The following is a 16,652-nucleotide window of genomic DNA, read 5'->3' on the forward strand; positions in this document are numbered from 1 at the left end:
TCTAACTTCCTGCTAATAAGCCTAGGAAGCAACAGATGATGCTTCAAGTGCTTAAGTCCGTGCCACCAACATGGCAGACTCAGATGACGTTCCTGGCCGCCCAGGGTCATTGCAATCATTTGGGGAGTAAAGCAACAGTTGAAGTCCTTTCTCTCTTTGTTATTCCACCTTTCAAAAAAATAAAAATTTTTACAGGTGTTAAAATGTTGGATTTTCCGTAGTTCTTATCTCTTGACTCCATCCTGACAGCATGTGCCATGTGCCAGGTCCAAAGGCAACACTCACTTTCCCAGAGGCTCTTTGATACTTCAACATCGCCATCCATTAGTATTCTGACCAACGAGCTGTGAGTAAAAGTCTATTTCAACTATGGAAACACTTCCACTTAGCAATAAAAATAAACTTAAAGGGAAGGCAATAATGCTATATAACTTCACATTTATAATTCCAATTCTGTTCCAATTTAATATGCATGTATCTAAATAAAAAAGGAATTCAGTTTTGAAATCCAATTTACAATTACAAGAAAAGTATAAAGCATCATAGATCTACTTTCATTGATCTTTTAAAAAGGTTAGATTATATGGTCAATTTATTTTACATAGTGGTAATAAATCCAGTATACTTCAAAACGATAAATAAAACATCTTAAGAAATATTTACTATATTCAACTTATCTTTTAAGAAGCCTATAATATGCATTTGACTTAATTTAGAGTGGCAAAATGTATTAACTTTTGAGTACTAACCGATGATGAATGCCATAATGCTATAAAGTAGATGTACATAACTATTTCACCACATTACATATATTCTAAATATATACAATTCCAAATTACACATATTCTAAATCTATATAACAACATATTGGGTTTTAAATTCTTCATCATCACATAAAACAACTATATATCTGCCTGCATAAAAGCAAAGTTAGAAGTGAATAAATAACAAATCTAAAAAGAAAACTCATAATGACTATAGGAAAGGGGGGAAAGTGTAAGAAAATGTATTTATGTATTTAACACAATATAACAGGATACCAAGAATTCTTCATCAAGGGAATGAACATATTAACATTATACTGCAATGTCAATCTTATCAACAGGGAAAGAAAACAGGAAGTTTACAATAGATCTGGCAATATCAAAAAAGAAAAATCACAACAGCGTCAGGCTTTTACTGGGGACTACTTCCATATTGTATTTGAACCTAAATACTGCCAAAATTCCTTTCCTGTCCCTCACTACACAGAGAAGTGTTAGGAGCCACAGACTTATGGGCCTTAGACTTGGCCTACCTGACAGCCTGTTGCACTGCAAAAGCCTGCAGGCAGGGCTACAGCAAGCAGGATATTAGGCCAAAACATCCTCTGTGGAGCAAGCAGAATAGAACCTCCACCCTTGTTCCTGTTCAAATAATTAGTTCCTCCCCTGTTTCAATATAGCTGATTAGTTCCTTCCCTGCTTCAGGGAAGATAATTACTCCCAGGAAACCCCTCCCTTTCTCCCCCTCCCCTAGAGAAGAAGGTATATATATATGTATATGAGGAGTAAAAATAAAGAGAGAGGCACTCTTTTCCACCAAGTACGCGTGGAGTGTCCGTGTGTTTCTTGGGCCAGCAGCCTGGGGCTACCAGCCCGGCATTCCCAGTCCACCCTCAGGGTTTGAGCGTCCTGTCCTGCAGGTCGGGACAAATTGGTGGCCCGTAAGGGGACCCTGATACGGTGGAGCTACTGAGGAACCTCGCGGTGAAGACTTCGGCCGAAGCGTTTGGGGTGCGAGGCAAAAAAGGTGAGTCGATAATTGACTCGGACATTACTAAGAAAAATTTTGTAGGGGCATAAGTGATTTCATATCCAGACCCTCTCCCTGTCCTAGGGCACGAGGGACAATCTAAGAGACCCCTGGAACTCTGGAGGGGCATAGTTGATTTTATCCCCAGACCCTCTCCCTGTTCTGGGCACGAGGGACAATCTGAGGGACTCCTGGAACTTTGGAGGTGCATAGTTCATTTCATTCCCAGACCTTCTCCCTATCTTGGGGCATGAGGGATAATCTGAGGGACCCCGGAAATCCAGAGGCAAGCTTAGAGTTAAAACTTAATGGTAATCTACCCCCACACTAGAGTTACCCTATTCTGAAAATCTATAGTGCTTGATGTGTGGTGATCTGGACTGGGCTGTTTTACTCCTGTCCTGCCAGGCCAAGTTCGATACACATTATCCACCTCCTCCTATTCTTTCCTTTCTTAAGGTTCACTCTGTCGCTTTTTCGAGAACAGTTAGACCAACCCCTATTAGTAATGCTTTAACAATTTTTAATCAAGGATTATATTGTTGGGAAGTCTATGTTAATTATAAACAGCCTTAGCAAGCCAGGTCACGTGTATTTATCTTTATGAATATAGAAACTTTGAAAGTTAAGACAACACATTAAGATTTTGACATTACATTGAAATGGTAAGAAAGGACATTAGTTTGTTTGCAAAACAAAAGATATAAACTTGATCATGGCAATTATGTGATTTTAGCATTTGTGGCAAGTTCTATGGCTGCTTCTTAAGACATGCATATATAAGTATGTAGCAAGATTGCTTGATGTCTCTTTTTCTTATATTTGCCAGCAGTAACCTATCAGACTAGATTTGCATGCTATGTATGAAGTAAAAATAGAAAATTAAAAGTAGCAGAACCTTCCTAGTGAGTTCAGTGGATGACTACATTAAGAATGGCCTGATTGTAAGTGGATAACCAAGCAGATGGTAGTATTAACACACTCAAAACTTTTGCTTGAAATAAAATATAGCTTATTTTCTCAGTGTCTCTCAGTAGCTATTGAGTAGACATATAATAAAACTCTGTATCAGTTAGTTGAAGGAAAAACAATTATTTCCATTTTGGCATTGTTAAGCCATTGCTAAACCTGAGATAGTGATGTTGGATTATCATAAGGATTCTGAGATTTGATGAGATGACAAGAAACTGGTAGTGGATCACATTTGTGAATAGCTTCCTAACAATTGTCTAGAGATGCTGTCATATCTTGGTTGCAAAACCACAGGCTGCATTTTACAACTAAGACGAGTAGCCCCTCAAAAAAGATGGTTAAAGATGAAGGTAAACGTTTTAAAATATATTGAAAATGAGCCATTATGCCCTGGCCCAGAATTAGAAGCTTGGGGTCTGAAGTGTAATGTCTATAGACCCCTGGAACTCCCAGAAAAAAGAAAACTACCAAAGCATAAGAGGCTTTAACATGTCTAGGAGATTTCTGAGTGGTCTTATCACCCGAAAAGTCTCTAAACTGAAGAATACTTAGTGGTTGTGTTGTAAAGCTACCTGTGAGGAGCTCTGTGTTAGTGTTGTGTGTGTCAACACTGTTAGACGTGAGTGTGGTATTGTATACTATCCTGACCATTGCATGTGGTTTATACCTCACAACTCTTTACTCCCTCTACACCCCAGTTCCTGTCTCAAAGTCAGGATTCTGAAGGTCTAAGTCTGGAAACCTGAAGTTGGATGAGAGCTCCTGACAAGACCTACAGAACCCCATCAAATGCAAACACTCAAAATTTCTCATTTGCTAGAGTTGCATCAATGAAAACTAAGCTGTCTTCTGGTTAATGAGAAGACTTGCTTACCTTTGACTCTCTCCTGCAAAGTTGTCTTACATTCGCCACCCATGCCCAAGGAGAAGAGAATAAAATCAGTTCTAACTATATGGGCCTAATGAAAGCTACCAACACTTTCTTCTGTTCCTTTACATATTTTCCCCCTACTTTTAGCTCTTTTTGCCCTTAACTTTTAAAATATTGATCATGAGGGTAACTGCAGCAGATCGTCATTGGAACCCACACTCAGGGAAAAAACCCAATGTCTTTTGGAAAAATGTTTTGACTGGACAATGGCAAGGGCCAGACCCTGTTCTTATTTGGGGAAGAGGAAGTGTTTGTGTTTTCCCACAGGAAGAAGACAGCCCCAGATGGGTTCCCGAAAGCTGGTTAAACACCATTCTCCCAGTCTCACTACTTCTACTCCTATGGAACCCACCACCCCGAAAAACGGAGATTCACTGGGGAATAATGAGAGTGATCCCACTTCCACTGCCATTGGGACCCACAACTAGAGTCCTCCTGAAGCTTTTTCAGGAATACTAATGCTGAACCAGAGTTGATTTATTACTCGGGTTCAATGCAGTATGTGTCACCTTAGTAAAGTTGGAATGTGTCTCTACACTTGCTAATCTCTCTCATCAGCTCTCTTACAGGTTGAACGGTTCCTGGAATGCAGACTTTGAAGGCTTGCTTTGACATCACATCTTTGTCATTTATTCCACCTATGTTGATCCCATTTCCTGGAATTCTCTTGCAGTTAATATAGCCCAGGGGTTCCATTTGTTCAGGAACTGAGTGGGGGTTGCTGCTAGGATGACTCTTATGCATAGGCCTCCTTTTGCTGTGCCTTCAGCTTAAGTGGCTAAAACAGCAAGCACAGGCTCAGGTTATGGCCATAAGACAAGCCTTTGGGGCCCGGCGGCGTGGCCTAGCGGCTAAAGTTCTCGCCTTGAAAGCCCCGGGATCCCATATAGGCGCCGGTTCTAATCCCGACAGCTCCACTGCCCATCCAGCTCCCTGCTTGTGGCCTGGGAAGGCAGTCGAGGACGGCCCAATGCTTTGGGACCCTGCACCCACGTGGGAGGCCTGGAAGAGGTTCCTGGTTCCCGGCATCGGACTGGCACGCACCGGCCCGTTGCGGCTCACTTGGGGAGTGAAACATCGGATGGAAGATCTTCCTCTCTGTCTCTCCTCCTCTCTGTATATCCGGCTTTCCAATAATAATAAAATCTTTAAAAAAAAAAAAAAAAAGACAAGCCTTTGCAGCCCTAGAAGGACGGCAAGACTCTCGATTCTGGCTCTCACCTATACAGTAGCCAGGGCTGGTAGTCAAAGACGGGCAACCTCTGACCCAGTCAGGTACCAACCTAAGACAGGAGTTAGGCTTTGCCATCTGCCTAAGCTTCCCATGACTGGTAAGGACCTGACGGGAGGTCAGATGACCTAAGACAGGCACAGTCACTGAGCCATACCCTTACTGTATCATAGAAAAAATAGAGGGGGAAACTGTTAGGAGCCACAGACTTATGGGCCTTAGACTTGGCCTACCTGACAGCCTGTTGCATTGCAAAAGCCTGCAGGCAGGGCTACAGCAAGCAGGATATTAGGCCAAAACATCCTCTGTGGAGCAAGCAGAATAGAACCTCCACCCTTGTTCCTGTTCAAATAATTAGTTCCTCCCCTGTTTCAATATAGCTGATTAGTTCCTTCCCTGCTTCAGGGAAGATAATTACTCCCAGGAAACTCCTCCCCTAGAGAAGAAGGTATGTATATATGAGGAGTAAAAATAAAGAGAGAGGCACTCTTTTCTACCAAGTACGCTTGGAGTGTCCGTGTGTTTCTTGGGCCAGCAGCCTGGGGCTACCAGCCCGGCATTCCCAGTCCACCCTCAGGGTTTGAGCGTCCTGTCCTGCAGGTCAGGACAGAGAAGAGTTAATACAGCAGGTTTAAAACTAGTGGGAAGATGCAGGTTAGGATGCCTCCATCCTATGCTCGAGTGCTGCATTTAATTCTCAACTCTGGTTCCTAATTCCAACTTTGTACCAAAGTAGCTCCTGGGAGACAGCAGTGACAACACAAATGGTTGGATCCTGGTCACCCATGTAGGTAACCTCAACTAATATCCTGGCTCCTGGCTTGGGCTCTCCTGAATCCTGGCATATAGGAAGAAGACCAGGGGACAGGTATTCTGTCTCCAGTCTTCATGCCTCCGGCATTTTAGAAAGAAAAGCCTGCAGTCTCTCAAAAGGCGTGGGCATGTCTGGGAAGTTAGATTTTCAAAAGGGTTCCCATGGAAACAACTATCTGTACAAACATTATGGTACTGAATACCTGCTTTCCTTCCCGGAGTCTGGACTTACGGTATCTGTTGGGCAGACAGTACTAAAGTGACAAGCCCTTCACGAAAACTCTGGGAATCAAGTCTCCACTGAGACTTGTCACATTCCCTGTCACAAAAATGTCACACTGTTTCAATGGCCTGTGTGACTCCACCAGGAGTCTCCTTAGACCTCTGCTTTTGTTTTAGTTTTGTTTCCTCTCCATATTACCCAATGACCTTTTCCTTTTTCTGATTCAGCTTCCCAGCCTTCCATTAAAGTCAATCATCATTCTGTGTACACTTATGAGCTGAGTCCCATAATCCCCCTATCAGATATCGAACGTGAACCGACTTTAGGGAAGCTTCCATAGCAGCTCTTCTTGTAACATGCTGGTGAACCACTAATTTCCACTGCAAACACTTACCTCTTCTCACTCTACAAATTCTCCCTGGAAATTACATTTATAATTTAATTTTGGCTATCAGGTTTATTTGGTTACTTTTACTCCCAAACTCTAAACTGGTTACAACTGCCTGTGAGAAATCTCCATTTGCAGAGCACAGGCACTTTAAGGGCAACAAATTCAACAAAGCTGGCCAGTTTCATAATTGCTGTCCCTCAGCATGTGACTAAATTTAGTTCTCTATTTAAGTTAGAAATTACCATCTAACTAGATTCTGAATTCTATGGCATTCAAGGGCTTTCATAATCTGTTACCAGCTAATTCTTCTATCCTGATTGAGCATGATTTTCTAGGCACTTTAAGTTATTTGCAAAGATTACCTTCTGGGAATTTTTAAAGCAATTTCATTTATGTATTTACTTGACAGGCAAAATGATGGACAGAGAAAAAGAGCAGCAAAGAAATAGGCAGAGACACAGATCCTTCCATCTGCTGGATTCCTCTCTAAATCCCAACAGCCAATGGGGAGCTAAAGACAGGAGCCAGGAACACCATGTTTGGGTTCTTCATGTGGCTTTCAGGAACCCAAGAACTTGTGCCACCATCTTCTGCCTCCCAGGTACATTAGCAGGAAACATGGACTTGAATCAGGCACATCTGAATTTAGGATGTGTGCATTCAAAGTGGTGGCTTAATTCACTGTGCCACAATTTCTACTCTAGTTGCCCACCTTTAAAAACAGACTACTCATTTTACACTTGATATTTGACCATTTGGGTTGTCCATGTTCCTGTCTGTACAGTACATGTCTAACTTATCAATGCAATGACCCAGTCCCAAGTAGAATAGATACACTTGTTTGCACTTGAAACCACTCAGTTAATATAGGTAACACAGCACTGTTGATAATTATGTTTATACATTCCTCTGGCTCTTTTCTCTGACAGGTAACAAGTCTAACTTCATGAAACTTGAACTTTAATGGATATGGTGAGGAGTGGAACATACGCTTATATACACATATATGTGCAGAAAGAAAGAACAACAATGCAACAGAGAAAATGACACTGAGATACAGAGAAGAAGCAACACAGTAATAGGTACAAGATAAAAAGACCCAGAGAGAATGGGTTCAATGTTCAAAAGCGTCACCCAAGTAGGCCTCTCCAAAGCAAGGAGAAACCCTTTAAAAAAAAATGGCACGGACATCAGGAATAACACTTTGGAGGACAGCTAGGAATGTTTCAGAAATAACATGAAGAATTTAGGGCAAATTGTGCACCAAATGCTTCCTGCGTGAAATACTTTAGAATGAAAAATAAATTAAGCTGATGATAGTTTCCTAACTATATTCTGCCATGTACCAGAAACCTTAGGAAAATGTTACAGAATTGTTCAAAATGAAGTTAGTAACATTTTGAAAAACAAAATGTTTGCTGTTGTTGACATTCAGTGACAATTTGTCCATTCCTTGAAATATTTCTAATCTGTATTTTAATTAATATATATTCCTGTAAGTCTGGTAGCAGATAACAAAACGGACAGTTCACGAAAATGAAATTTGATCATAAAAATGACTAAAGTTCACTTACTTGTGTATGGATTGATGAAACTGCAACAACTTCAACATTAAAAACACCTTTGTGGTTATCCACCCATTTCATGCCAGGCAGAGGGACCTGTAAGACAACAAACACACTGATCAATATGCTTAATAGATCGTAAATTTTTTAAAGAAATTTTAAAATAATATATCAAGGAGAAAAAATACTATGGAAATATATTTGCATTTACTATGAGTAAATTAAAAGTATATTTTGCACTTAATACAAAATGTCTCCTAAAAATGAATTAAAAAGCTTGAGTGAAAACAGAAACAATACCCTAAATTTCTCTTTTCAGAGAAATATCTCCTTGTATCATTGCAAATGTTCTGTATACACATATACTTTTATAACCACATCTTATTCTGAAACCTATGTTTTTAACATTCAAGAACATTAATTATCTATTTAAAAACTTTTAAAAAGGCAAAAAAAATCTGTCTATACTTTCTCTAAGGACAGAGAAAAACCCTGAAATATGACATATAGAGTTAAAATAAAGATTCTGAAAGGCAGAAAGAAGAATGAAGATGCATTAGTGACATCAGGATGAAGGGAAATAGAAAGTAGTACTTTCTCAAGTTTATTTTTACCTCTTATATGCTGGACTAGTGTTGGAGTTTGGCAACCCTAAGACACACACACACACACACACACACACACACACACAGAAACTCTCCTCTCAGAACAAACAACAAAAAACCACTATAACTCATCACAAAGAAACTAACCTTGGTCCTACTTTTCCTTTTACAGGCTGAGGGAAGAGCCTATGCTGCCAACCACAGCGAACAAGTTGCCCTGCTCTCCAACTTAATACCTATATACCAGGGCGACACTCTGTCCCACTTCCCCTCAAGTTCTGAGCACCTCCTACCCAATTCACAGCTGGGAGTTAAAATAAAAAGGCAGAGTGGGGGGAATGTGAACTCTAACCTCTGACAGTAGCACCTTCCCCCTTTACTGGTAAAACAAAAGATTAAATAAGATCCAAAATATCATTACACAATAGACCAAATAACCAGGATATAATTGAAAACCATGAATTATCTCAAGACCAGGACAAGCTCAACATAAATAACAAAAAGACAGCAATTAGACAATGGCACCAAAGTAACGCTGACAATGGAAAGCTTAGAAGAGGATTTTAAAGCAGAAATTGTAGAAAATGTTTCTCTAAAACATTTCAGACAAGCATCTCTGAAACAAATTTTTAAAAAGACTGTAAAGCAGACAAAAATATAAGGTCTATATTTGTCATGGCTTTATCCTTTTATTCTGCGTAGAAAACAACTTTTTTAAAAGGCTGATAGAATAACTTCAAACCTATCAAAAACAACAACAACAATAACAACACTTGTTTTCACTTTCAAAAATAATACTGGGGTCAGTGGTGCAACATATGGGGTAAAGCTGGCACGTGGCACATACAGTGCTGTCATTCCACATAAGCATTTATTTGTGTCCCAGCAGCTCCATTTCTGATCCAGCTCCCTACTAATGCACCTTGTAGGAAAGCACTGGAGGAGGGCCCAAGTACAAGGATCCCTGCACTCACATGGAGATCTGGAAGAAGCCACAGGCTCCTGGATTGCATTGGCCCAGCTCCAGCAGCCATTGAAGCCATTTGAGAAGTCAAACAGCAGAAAAATAATAGTAAGATATAATATGAACTCACAAGGGTGGTCTATTCACAGTTATGAAAATCATCTGGACACTGTCAGACACAAACTCAACCTGGAACCTAGACCACTATACCAGAAGCCTGTGAATGAGGTTTAACTACTGGGTTGCAAAAAATCCTCTAGTTAGTTCAGATGTATGTGAAAAGAACTGCTAACTCAGATACTTGGAACAGGCAGCAGCAACAGCACCTTTCTTGTGCCTGGCATTCTAAGTGTTCTCTATATTACTCTGTCATTCACATCAGCACAATCGCAGCCAGGGTTTCTTCCACAGTGTTCAATAAGCATGAGTCCAATTATGGAAATTTTTATGTTTAAAATATTTGTGTAATATTCTGATAAAGATCTTAGAAGGCATTTTGATTTACGAGGCATATAATTTGGGGGGAAAAAACGATGAGCAGAAACTCAGAGTAGGAGTTGAGAGCATCTTGACCATTGCTCAAGTTGTAACTATGCCACCTCAGTGGCAACATTCGCTTGAACTGCAGAACAGTGCCTTACCCAGAGAAGAGGATTTCATGTAATCAGAGTAGAAGAACAAATATTTAACGGAATAATAAGCTGAAAACCACAACAATGAGGTACAACAAAGCCACATAAAAAGGTCATTTTTTTCCACATTTAAAAAGAAAATTGTTTACTGAGTCAAATAATTAAGAACTAGTGTACTGATTACAGAAATTAGTTTATTAGTACCTACGCATTGTTACATGCCAAGTTTCACACTCTAACTTCTAAAGAACTATTGAAGTTAAAATAAGTCAAAAGTATGGACCAATAAATTCAAAATCACATTAAGCAATGTCGTAAAAGATGAATGCTTAAATAATTATTTCACTTATTTTAATCTAAGCAATGAAGCAAGTATAGATTCTTTGAATCTTTGAGTAATAAGATTAGTTCCTAATCAGGTGGGTTGTTTCACATATCATTTTAGCCACACTATGTCAATACCATCTTAGTTAAGTTCAAAAAAATCTCTATATTCTTATTACAATTAGCATATATAGAGTCATATCCCCTGAGTCTAGGCATGTGTCATATACTCCACGTTTTCCAGATTTTAGAATATTTGCATCAATTCTGTCAGTTGAGCATCTACCCCCCTCAAAAAAAACCAAACAAAACAAAATTTAAAAAAAAACACCCAAGTCTAATATACTCCAAAATCAAATTTTAGCCTAGCAGTCTAAAATACTATTTTTAGCCATTTAAGATGACATATTCTTGGATTAGGGATGTTAAGCACATACAGTACAGGGGCTACAAGAAAATCAGCTACAACTCTTTAGAAAGTTTACCTTGGCGCCCAGCATGGCATCCTAGCGGCTAAATTCTTACCCTTGCACGCACCAGGATCCCATAAGGGTGCCACTTCATATCCCAGAGGCACCACTTCCCATCCAGCTCCATGCTTGTGGCCTGGGAAAGTAGTCAAGAACAGCCCAATGCCTTGGGACCCTGCACCCACGTGGGAGACTTGGAAGAGGCTCCAGGCTCCTGGCTTTGGATTGGTGCATCTCTGGCCGTTGCGGCCACTTGGGGAGTGAATCATCTGACAGAAGTTCTTTCTGTCTCTCCTCCTCTATATGCCTGACTTTCCAATAAAAAATAAAACAAATATTAAAAAAAATTCTCCTTGAATTTGCAAATGAATTAAGTAAAAAGAAATCAATAACTGACAAAATTTAGATTAAGGTTGAAGGTCCTGTGTTACTTTTTTTCCTGCTTTATTCACTTAACAAATATTCACTGATTATCTACAATATAAGTAAACACATTTCTAAACATGATGCAGCAATAAAAGATAAAGAAAACATTAAATGTAAAGTCAATGATACATAACACAAGGAGAAATAAAACAGGGATAAAGCTGGGGATGCTGCTATTTGAAACGTGTGTAAGCACAGGTGACTTTACTGAGCAATATGAAGAAGCAGGCCTTGTCATACAACACTGCTGGCTGGGGAAGCGCCAAGAGCCTGCAGCAGGAAAGCACTTCTCACACCGCATAAACGGCAACAGACACTGTGCAGTGAGGAAAGGGCTTACTGAGTGACTCAAGTCAGAACACCACCTTTTACTGCTTTATTTTTTCTTATTGTTAAAAACAAAAATATCAATTATTTGTGAGTACTTTTAAAAATTATATATAATTTAAAAATTATATTATATATAATCTAAAAATATAATTTATAAAAAATTTGTAATTTAGAAATTCAAAAATTATATTCTCAAAATAAATACCACCAGATTATTCACCACACCATTTCAGATTCATGTTCATCAGCAGACACAGTAAAAAATCATTATGAGATATTGGTAATCGCTGTGTGATAATTCTCTAAACAGACACTTTGGTTTGTAAATAACAGATACTGACTGTTAACTGTCTGCATTTCAGGACTTTGGCATCTTCAAATCTGATACATCCTGTATGCTTATGGCTACTCTGTATTCACACAATCATCTATTACAAAGATTCTAAAATTTTAATTTAGATCTCTTTTCCTTCAGGTTTTTTTTTTTTAAAGTTCATAACAAGCCTGGTGCGATAGTGTAGTGGTTAAAGTTCTCGCCTTGCATGCACAAGGATCCCATAAGGGCGCCGGTTCTAATCCCGGCAGCCTCGCTTCCCATCCAGCTCCCTGCTGGTGGCCTGGGAAAGCAATCAAGGACGACCCAAGACTTTGTGACCCTGCACCCACGTGGGAGATCAGGAAGAGCTCCTGGCTCCTGGCTTCAGATTGACTCAGCTCCAGCCATTGTGCTCACTTGGGTAGTGAACCAGTACCCATATGGATACTGGTATATGCAAGGCAAGAACTTCAGCCACTGTGCTATAGCATCGGCCCGTGAAACAAGGTATTAAGATACCATCTATTCTGGGGGCCCGGTGCAATAGCCTAGTGACTAAAGTTCTCGCCTTGCATGCCCGGAATCCCATATGGGCGCAGGTTCTAATCCCAGCAGCTCCATTTCCCATCCAACTCCGTGCCTGTGGTCTGGGAAAGCAGTGGAGGACGGTCGAAGACCTTGGGACTCTGCACCCACATGGGAGACCTAGAAGAGGCTCCTGGCTTCTGATTGGCTCAGCTCCAGCCATTGCGGCCACTTGGGGAGTGAATCATTGGACAGAAGATCTTCCACTCTGCCTCTCCTCCTCTCTGTATATCTGACTTTCCAATAAAAATAAATAAATGTTTAAAAATATGTTCATAACAAAGTCACTTTCACAAAACAAAACAAATTTCATTTACATTTTATTTGAAAGACAGCAGAAATAGATAGCCTATCTGCAGGTTCACCCCTCAAACGGTGACAACAGCCACAGCTGTGATGAGCCAAACGGGCCTGGGACTCCATCTGGATCTGCAGTGGGACTGGCTAGAACCCTGGTGTTTGTGTCCCATCTGCTGTCTCCAGGATATACATTAGTAGAAGGCTGGATCAGTAGCTGAGATTCAATTCCAGAATTCTGACACAGCACGCAGGTGTAATAAGCAGTGACTTAAGCACTGTGCTAACCGCTTGCCCAGCCCTCTAGCTTTTTTAATAAATGCTCTGTGGGTGGGTAAAGCCACCCCCTATGGCAATGTCATCCCATTAGTGGCTGGTTCATGCCCGGCTACTCCATTTCTGATCCACTTCCCTGGTAATTTGCCCAAGAAGGCAGCAGAAGATAATCCAAATCCTTGGACTCCAATGAAATATGGGATATACCAGTGGTATGTAGGGGAGAACGGACTGGTCCACTGCACATGCTGGCAGGCACAGGAACCAGAGCTGGGGGGCTGGTCCAGTGGGGGTTTTGGGGGAGTTGCTCTAATTGGACTGCAACTCCCCTGTGATATGTTTGAGCCAAGCATGTTTTGGGCAGGGCTAGGCCAGGCCGCAGCACATACAGGATTGCTGAGAATGGAGGGCAGAACAAACTGATCAACTAGCCCAGTGAAGCCTGACAGCTAATGAAGACTGGGAGGTGGACTATGACAGCCAGTTGACCTTCGAAGGATTTCATCATTAGTGGAGCAGCGACATCAGCAGCACCTCAGAACTACTGAAACCACATCAGCAGAACCCTCAGAAAATGCTCCACCATGCAGACCCTGGGATGACATTGGGTGGCAGTTCCCCATCCCCGGGGTAATGTGGCAGCTGGGAGGCTGGGTGTGGGCATGGTTTCTCCTCTTGTATTCCCCTTTCCCCCAGATACAAGAAGGGAAAAAAATGCGTAAACAAAGGTCTCAGTCACTATCCCCTGATCCTCGACCCTTCCCACCTTGATCAACTATGTAAACATCATCAAAAATAAAATAAAATAAAAACAGAAAACAAACAAATTCTTGGGTCCCTGCACCAGCCTGGGAGACTCGGGAAGTTCTTGGCTCCTGGTTACAGAAAGGCCCAACTCCAATAATTGCAGCTACTTGAGTAGTGAATTAGTGGATGGGCTCTCAATCAATCTTTTTCTCCCTTTGCAAGTCCGCTTTCCAAATAAAGAAATAAATCTTTATTTTTAAAAAGAAATACTTTTTATACTAAAAGGAAATAATGATTTGCTTAAAGAAGCTACTTGGGAGATAAAATGCAAAGTTCTTATTTTGTTTTTTTTTTTTTAAATTTATATTGCATGTACTATTTTGGTTCCCTATATAACTTTTTTTTTAAAAAACAGAAAAAAGCTTTCAGAGTTGGGAGCTACTGCGTCCCAATTGGAGTCTCGAGGTTCAAGCCCAGCTCATTTTCCAATCCAGCTTCCTGAGTCTACACATCGTGGGAAGACAAAGGACAGGTGCTGTCTCAAGAATGTGGTTCCGTGTCACCCACGTGAAGTTCAGAGGCTGCTGGTTGCAGACTGGGTTAGATGTTGTGGCCATTAGGCAATGAACATCCGGATGGAACATCGATCTCCCCATTTTATCTGACTCTCAAAAAATAATCTTAAATTAACAAGAAAAGTTTCTAAATTTTATACAGAGAAATTTTAACCTCGGGAGAGGGAGAGACACTGCTTCCTTATTAACATACTTAAAGATACAGGAAATTGCAAAGTTTTGCTGAGTAACTTCATATAACTTTTAATAAAAGTCTCATTTCATTCAAGCTGGAAAATTTCCGTACAAGAGATACTGACCTCAGGAGACAGCACTGAATAGGCCTGTGGTGGTTTTTCCAGGGAGACAGGAAGACAAAACTGGCCAGTCTTCAATCGTCCATTCTGAAGCATTGGTATCCACTTTCAAATAGAAAAACAAACAAGCAAACAAACAAAAAACCTAAATGTTATAAAAATAATACTTGCAAAGTTTGACTTCAAAACAAGGCACAACACTAATTTGTCTCATCAAACATCACAAGATTTAATTATATGAGGGAGTAATCAAGAAGTTCATGGAACTTCCTATACTACATATTTAATATAAAAAAATCAACAATCTCAAAATTGTTTGCAAGAAAGCAAACTTGTCATCTAATTCTATTCTCCCATATAATTTCTGAATAGCAGACTTTCATAATTCTTACAAAGACAAAATAATCTGATAATATTTTAGAAAGCATGAACCCAAAACATGATATTTAAATATTTAAACATAAAAATGTGTTCTTATTATCTAAGGGAGAGTTGAAGAAAAAGATCATATATCAATTCTAAAACAGATAATAGTTTCAGCATAAATAGTGAATGATTTTATTAAACAATGTGCTGAAAATCAAATTAAAAAGTATAAACAAAATTTTTTTTAGTGTTAATTAGCAAAATGCATGATACAGATGGGAAAAAATAAATCATAGGCCAATGTGTATATTAAACTACCCCATGCAATGTCAGTATCCAAAATGGGCTCTGAATGGTGTCCCAGCTGCTCCACTTCTGCTCCACCTCCCTGCTAGTGCCCCTGGGAAAGCAATCACATGAGAGATCAAGATGGAGCTCAGGCTGCTGGCTTCAGCCACTTTTGGAGTGAACTAGCATATGGAAAATTGATCAATCTCTCCTCACTTCTCTCCTTCTGAAACTCTACTTTTCAAACATAGAACAAATGAATCTTTTAAAAAATACTGGGTCCAGGGGCTCGGCAGCGTGGCCTAGTGGTTAAGGTCCTCGCCTTGATCCCATATGGCCGCTGGTTCTAATTCCGGCGGCTCCACTTCCTCTCTGTCTCTCCTCCTCTCAGTATATCTGACTTTGTAATAAAAATACAATAAATCTTTAAAAAAAAATAAATAATGGGTCCAGTATTAACATTTTCTCTTCTGGGAGGAAGAACAAGACTTCTGAAAAATTTTTGTGACAGCACATGATGTAATTCAACTCAGGTTTACCTTGAGAACACAAACACAACCATTTCTGAAAAGCATTTAAGGGCGCGGCAGCGTGGCCTAGCAGCTAAACTCCTCACCTTAAACGCCCCAGGATCCCATATGGGTGCTGGTTCTAATCCTGGCAGCTCCACTTCCCATCCAGCTCCCTGCTTGAGCCCTGGGAAAGCAGTCAAGGACGGGCCAAAGACTTGGGACCCTGCACCCGCATGGGAGACCTGGAAGAGGTTCCTGGTTCCTGGCTTCGGATCTGCACAGCACCGGCCATTGCGGCTCACTTGGGGAGTGAACCATTAGAAGGAAGATATTCCTCTCTGTCTGTCCTCCTCTCTGTATATCTGACTTCGTAATAAAAAATAAATAAATCTTAAAAAAAAAAAAGAGAGAGAGGAAAGCATTCAAGCATTTTCATTTATTTTCCAAGGGTATTTTTTATTCATTTCATTCAAATCACTATCTCAAATATTTACACTACAGGGCCTGATGTGATAGCCTAGTGGCTAAATTCTTGCCTTGCAAGTGCCAGGATGCCAAATGGGCACCAATTCATGTTCAGGCTGCTCCACTTCCCATCCAGCTCCCTGCCTGTGGCCTGGGAAAGCAGTAGAGCAAGGCCCAAAGCCTTGGGATCCTTCACCTGCATGGGAGACCCAAAAGAGGTTCCTGGGTCCTGGTTTCAAATTGGCTCAGTTTTGGCTG

General features: G+C 40.4%; 1 protein-coding gene across 4 annotated transcripts in view; it reads right to left on the reverse strand.

The window, feature by feature from the left end:
- Nucleotides 1–16,652, reverse strand: part of DOCK7 (dedicator of cytokinesis 7) — a 224,280-nt gene that overhangs the window by 85,047 nt on the left and 122,581 nt on the right. For all 4 annotated transcript variants that reach the window (XM_004588728.4, XM_058657374.1, XM_036494308.2 and 1 more), the window contains exons 18-19: nucleotides 14,767–14,868; nucleotides 7,930–8,016 (exon numbers count right to left, since the gene is read on the reverse strand). In XM_004588728.4, the coding sequence (XP_004588785.3) occupies nucleotides 7,930–8,016; nucleotides 14,767–14,868 (189 nt within the window). The remainder of the gene's footprint in view (nucleotides 1–7,929; nucleotides 8,017–14,766; nucleotides 14,869–16,652) is intronic.

Source organism: Ochotona princeps, chromosome 2 (assembly GCF_030435755.1).
Source record: "Ochotona princeps isolate mOchPri1 chromosome 2, mOchPri1.hap1, whole genome shotgun sequence".
Taxonomy (NCBI): domain Eukaryota; kingdom Metazoa; phylum Chordata; class Mammalia; order Lagomorpha; family Ochotonidae; genus Ochotona; species Ochotona princeps.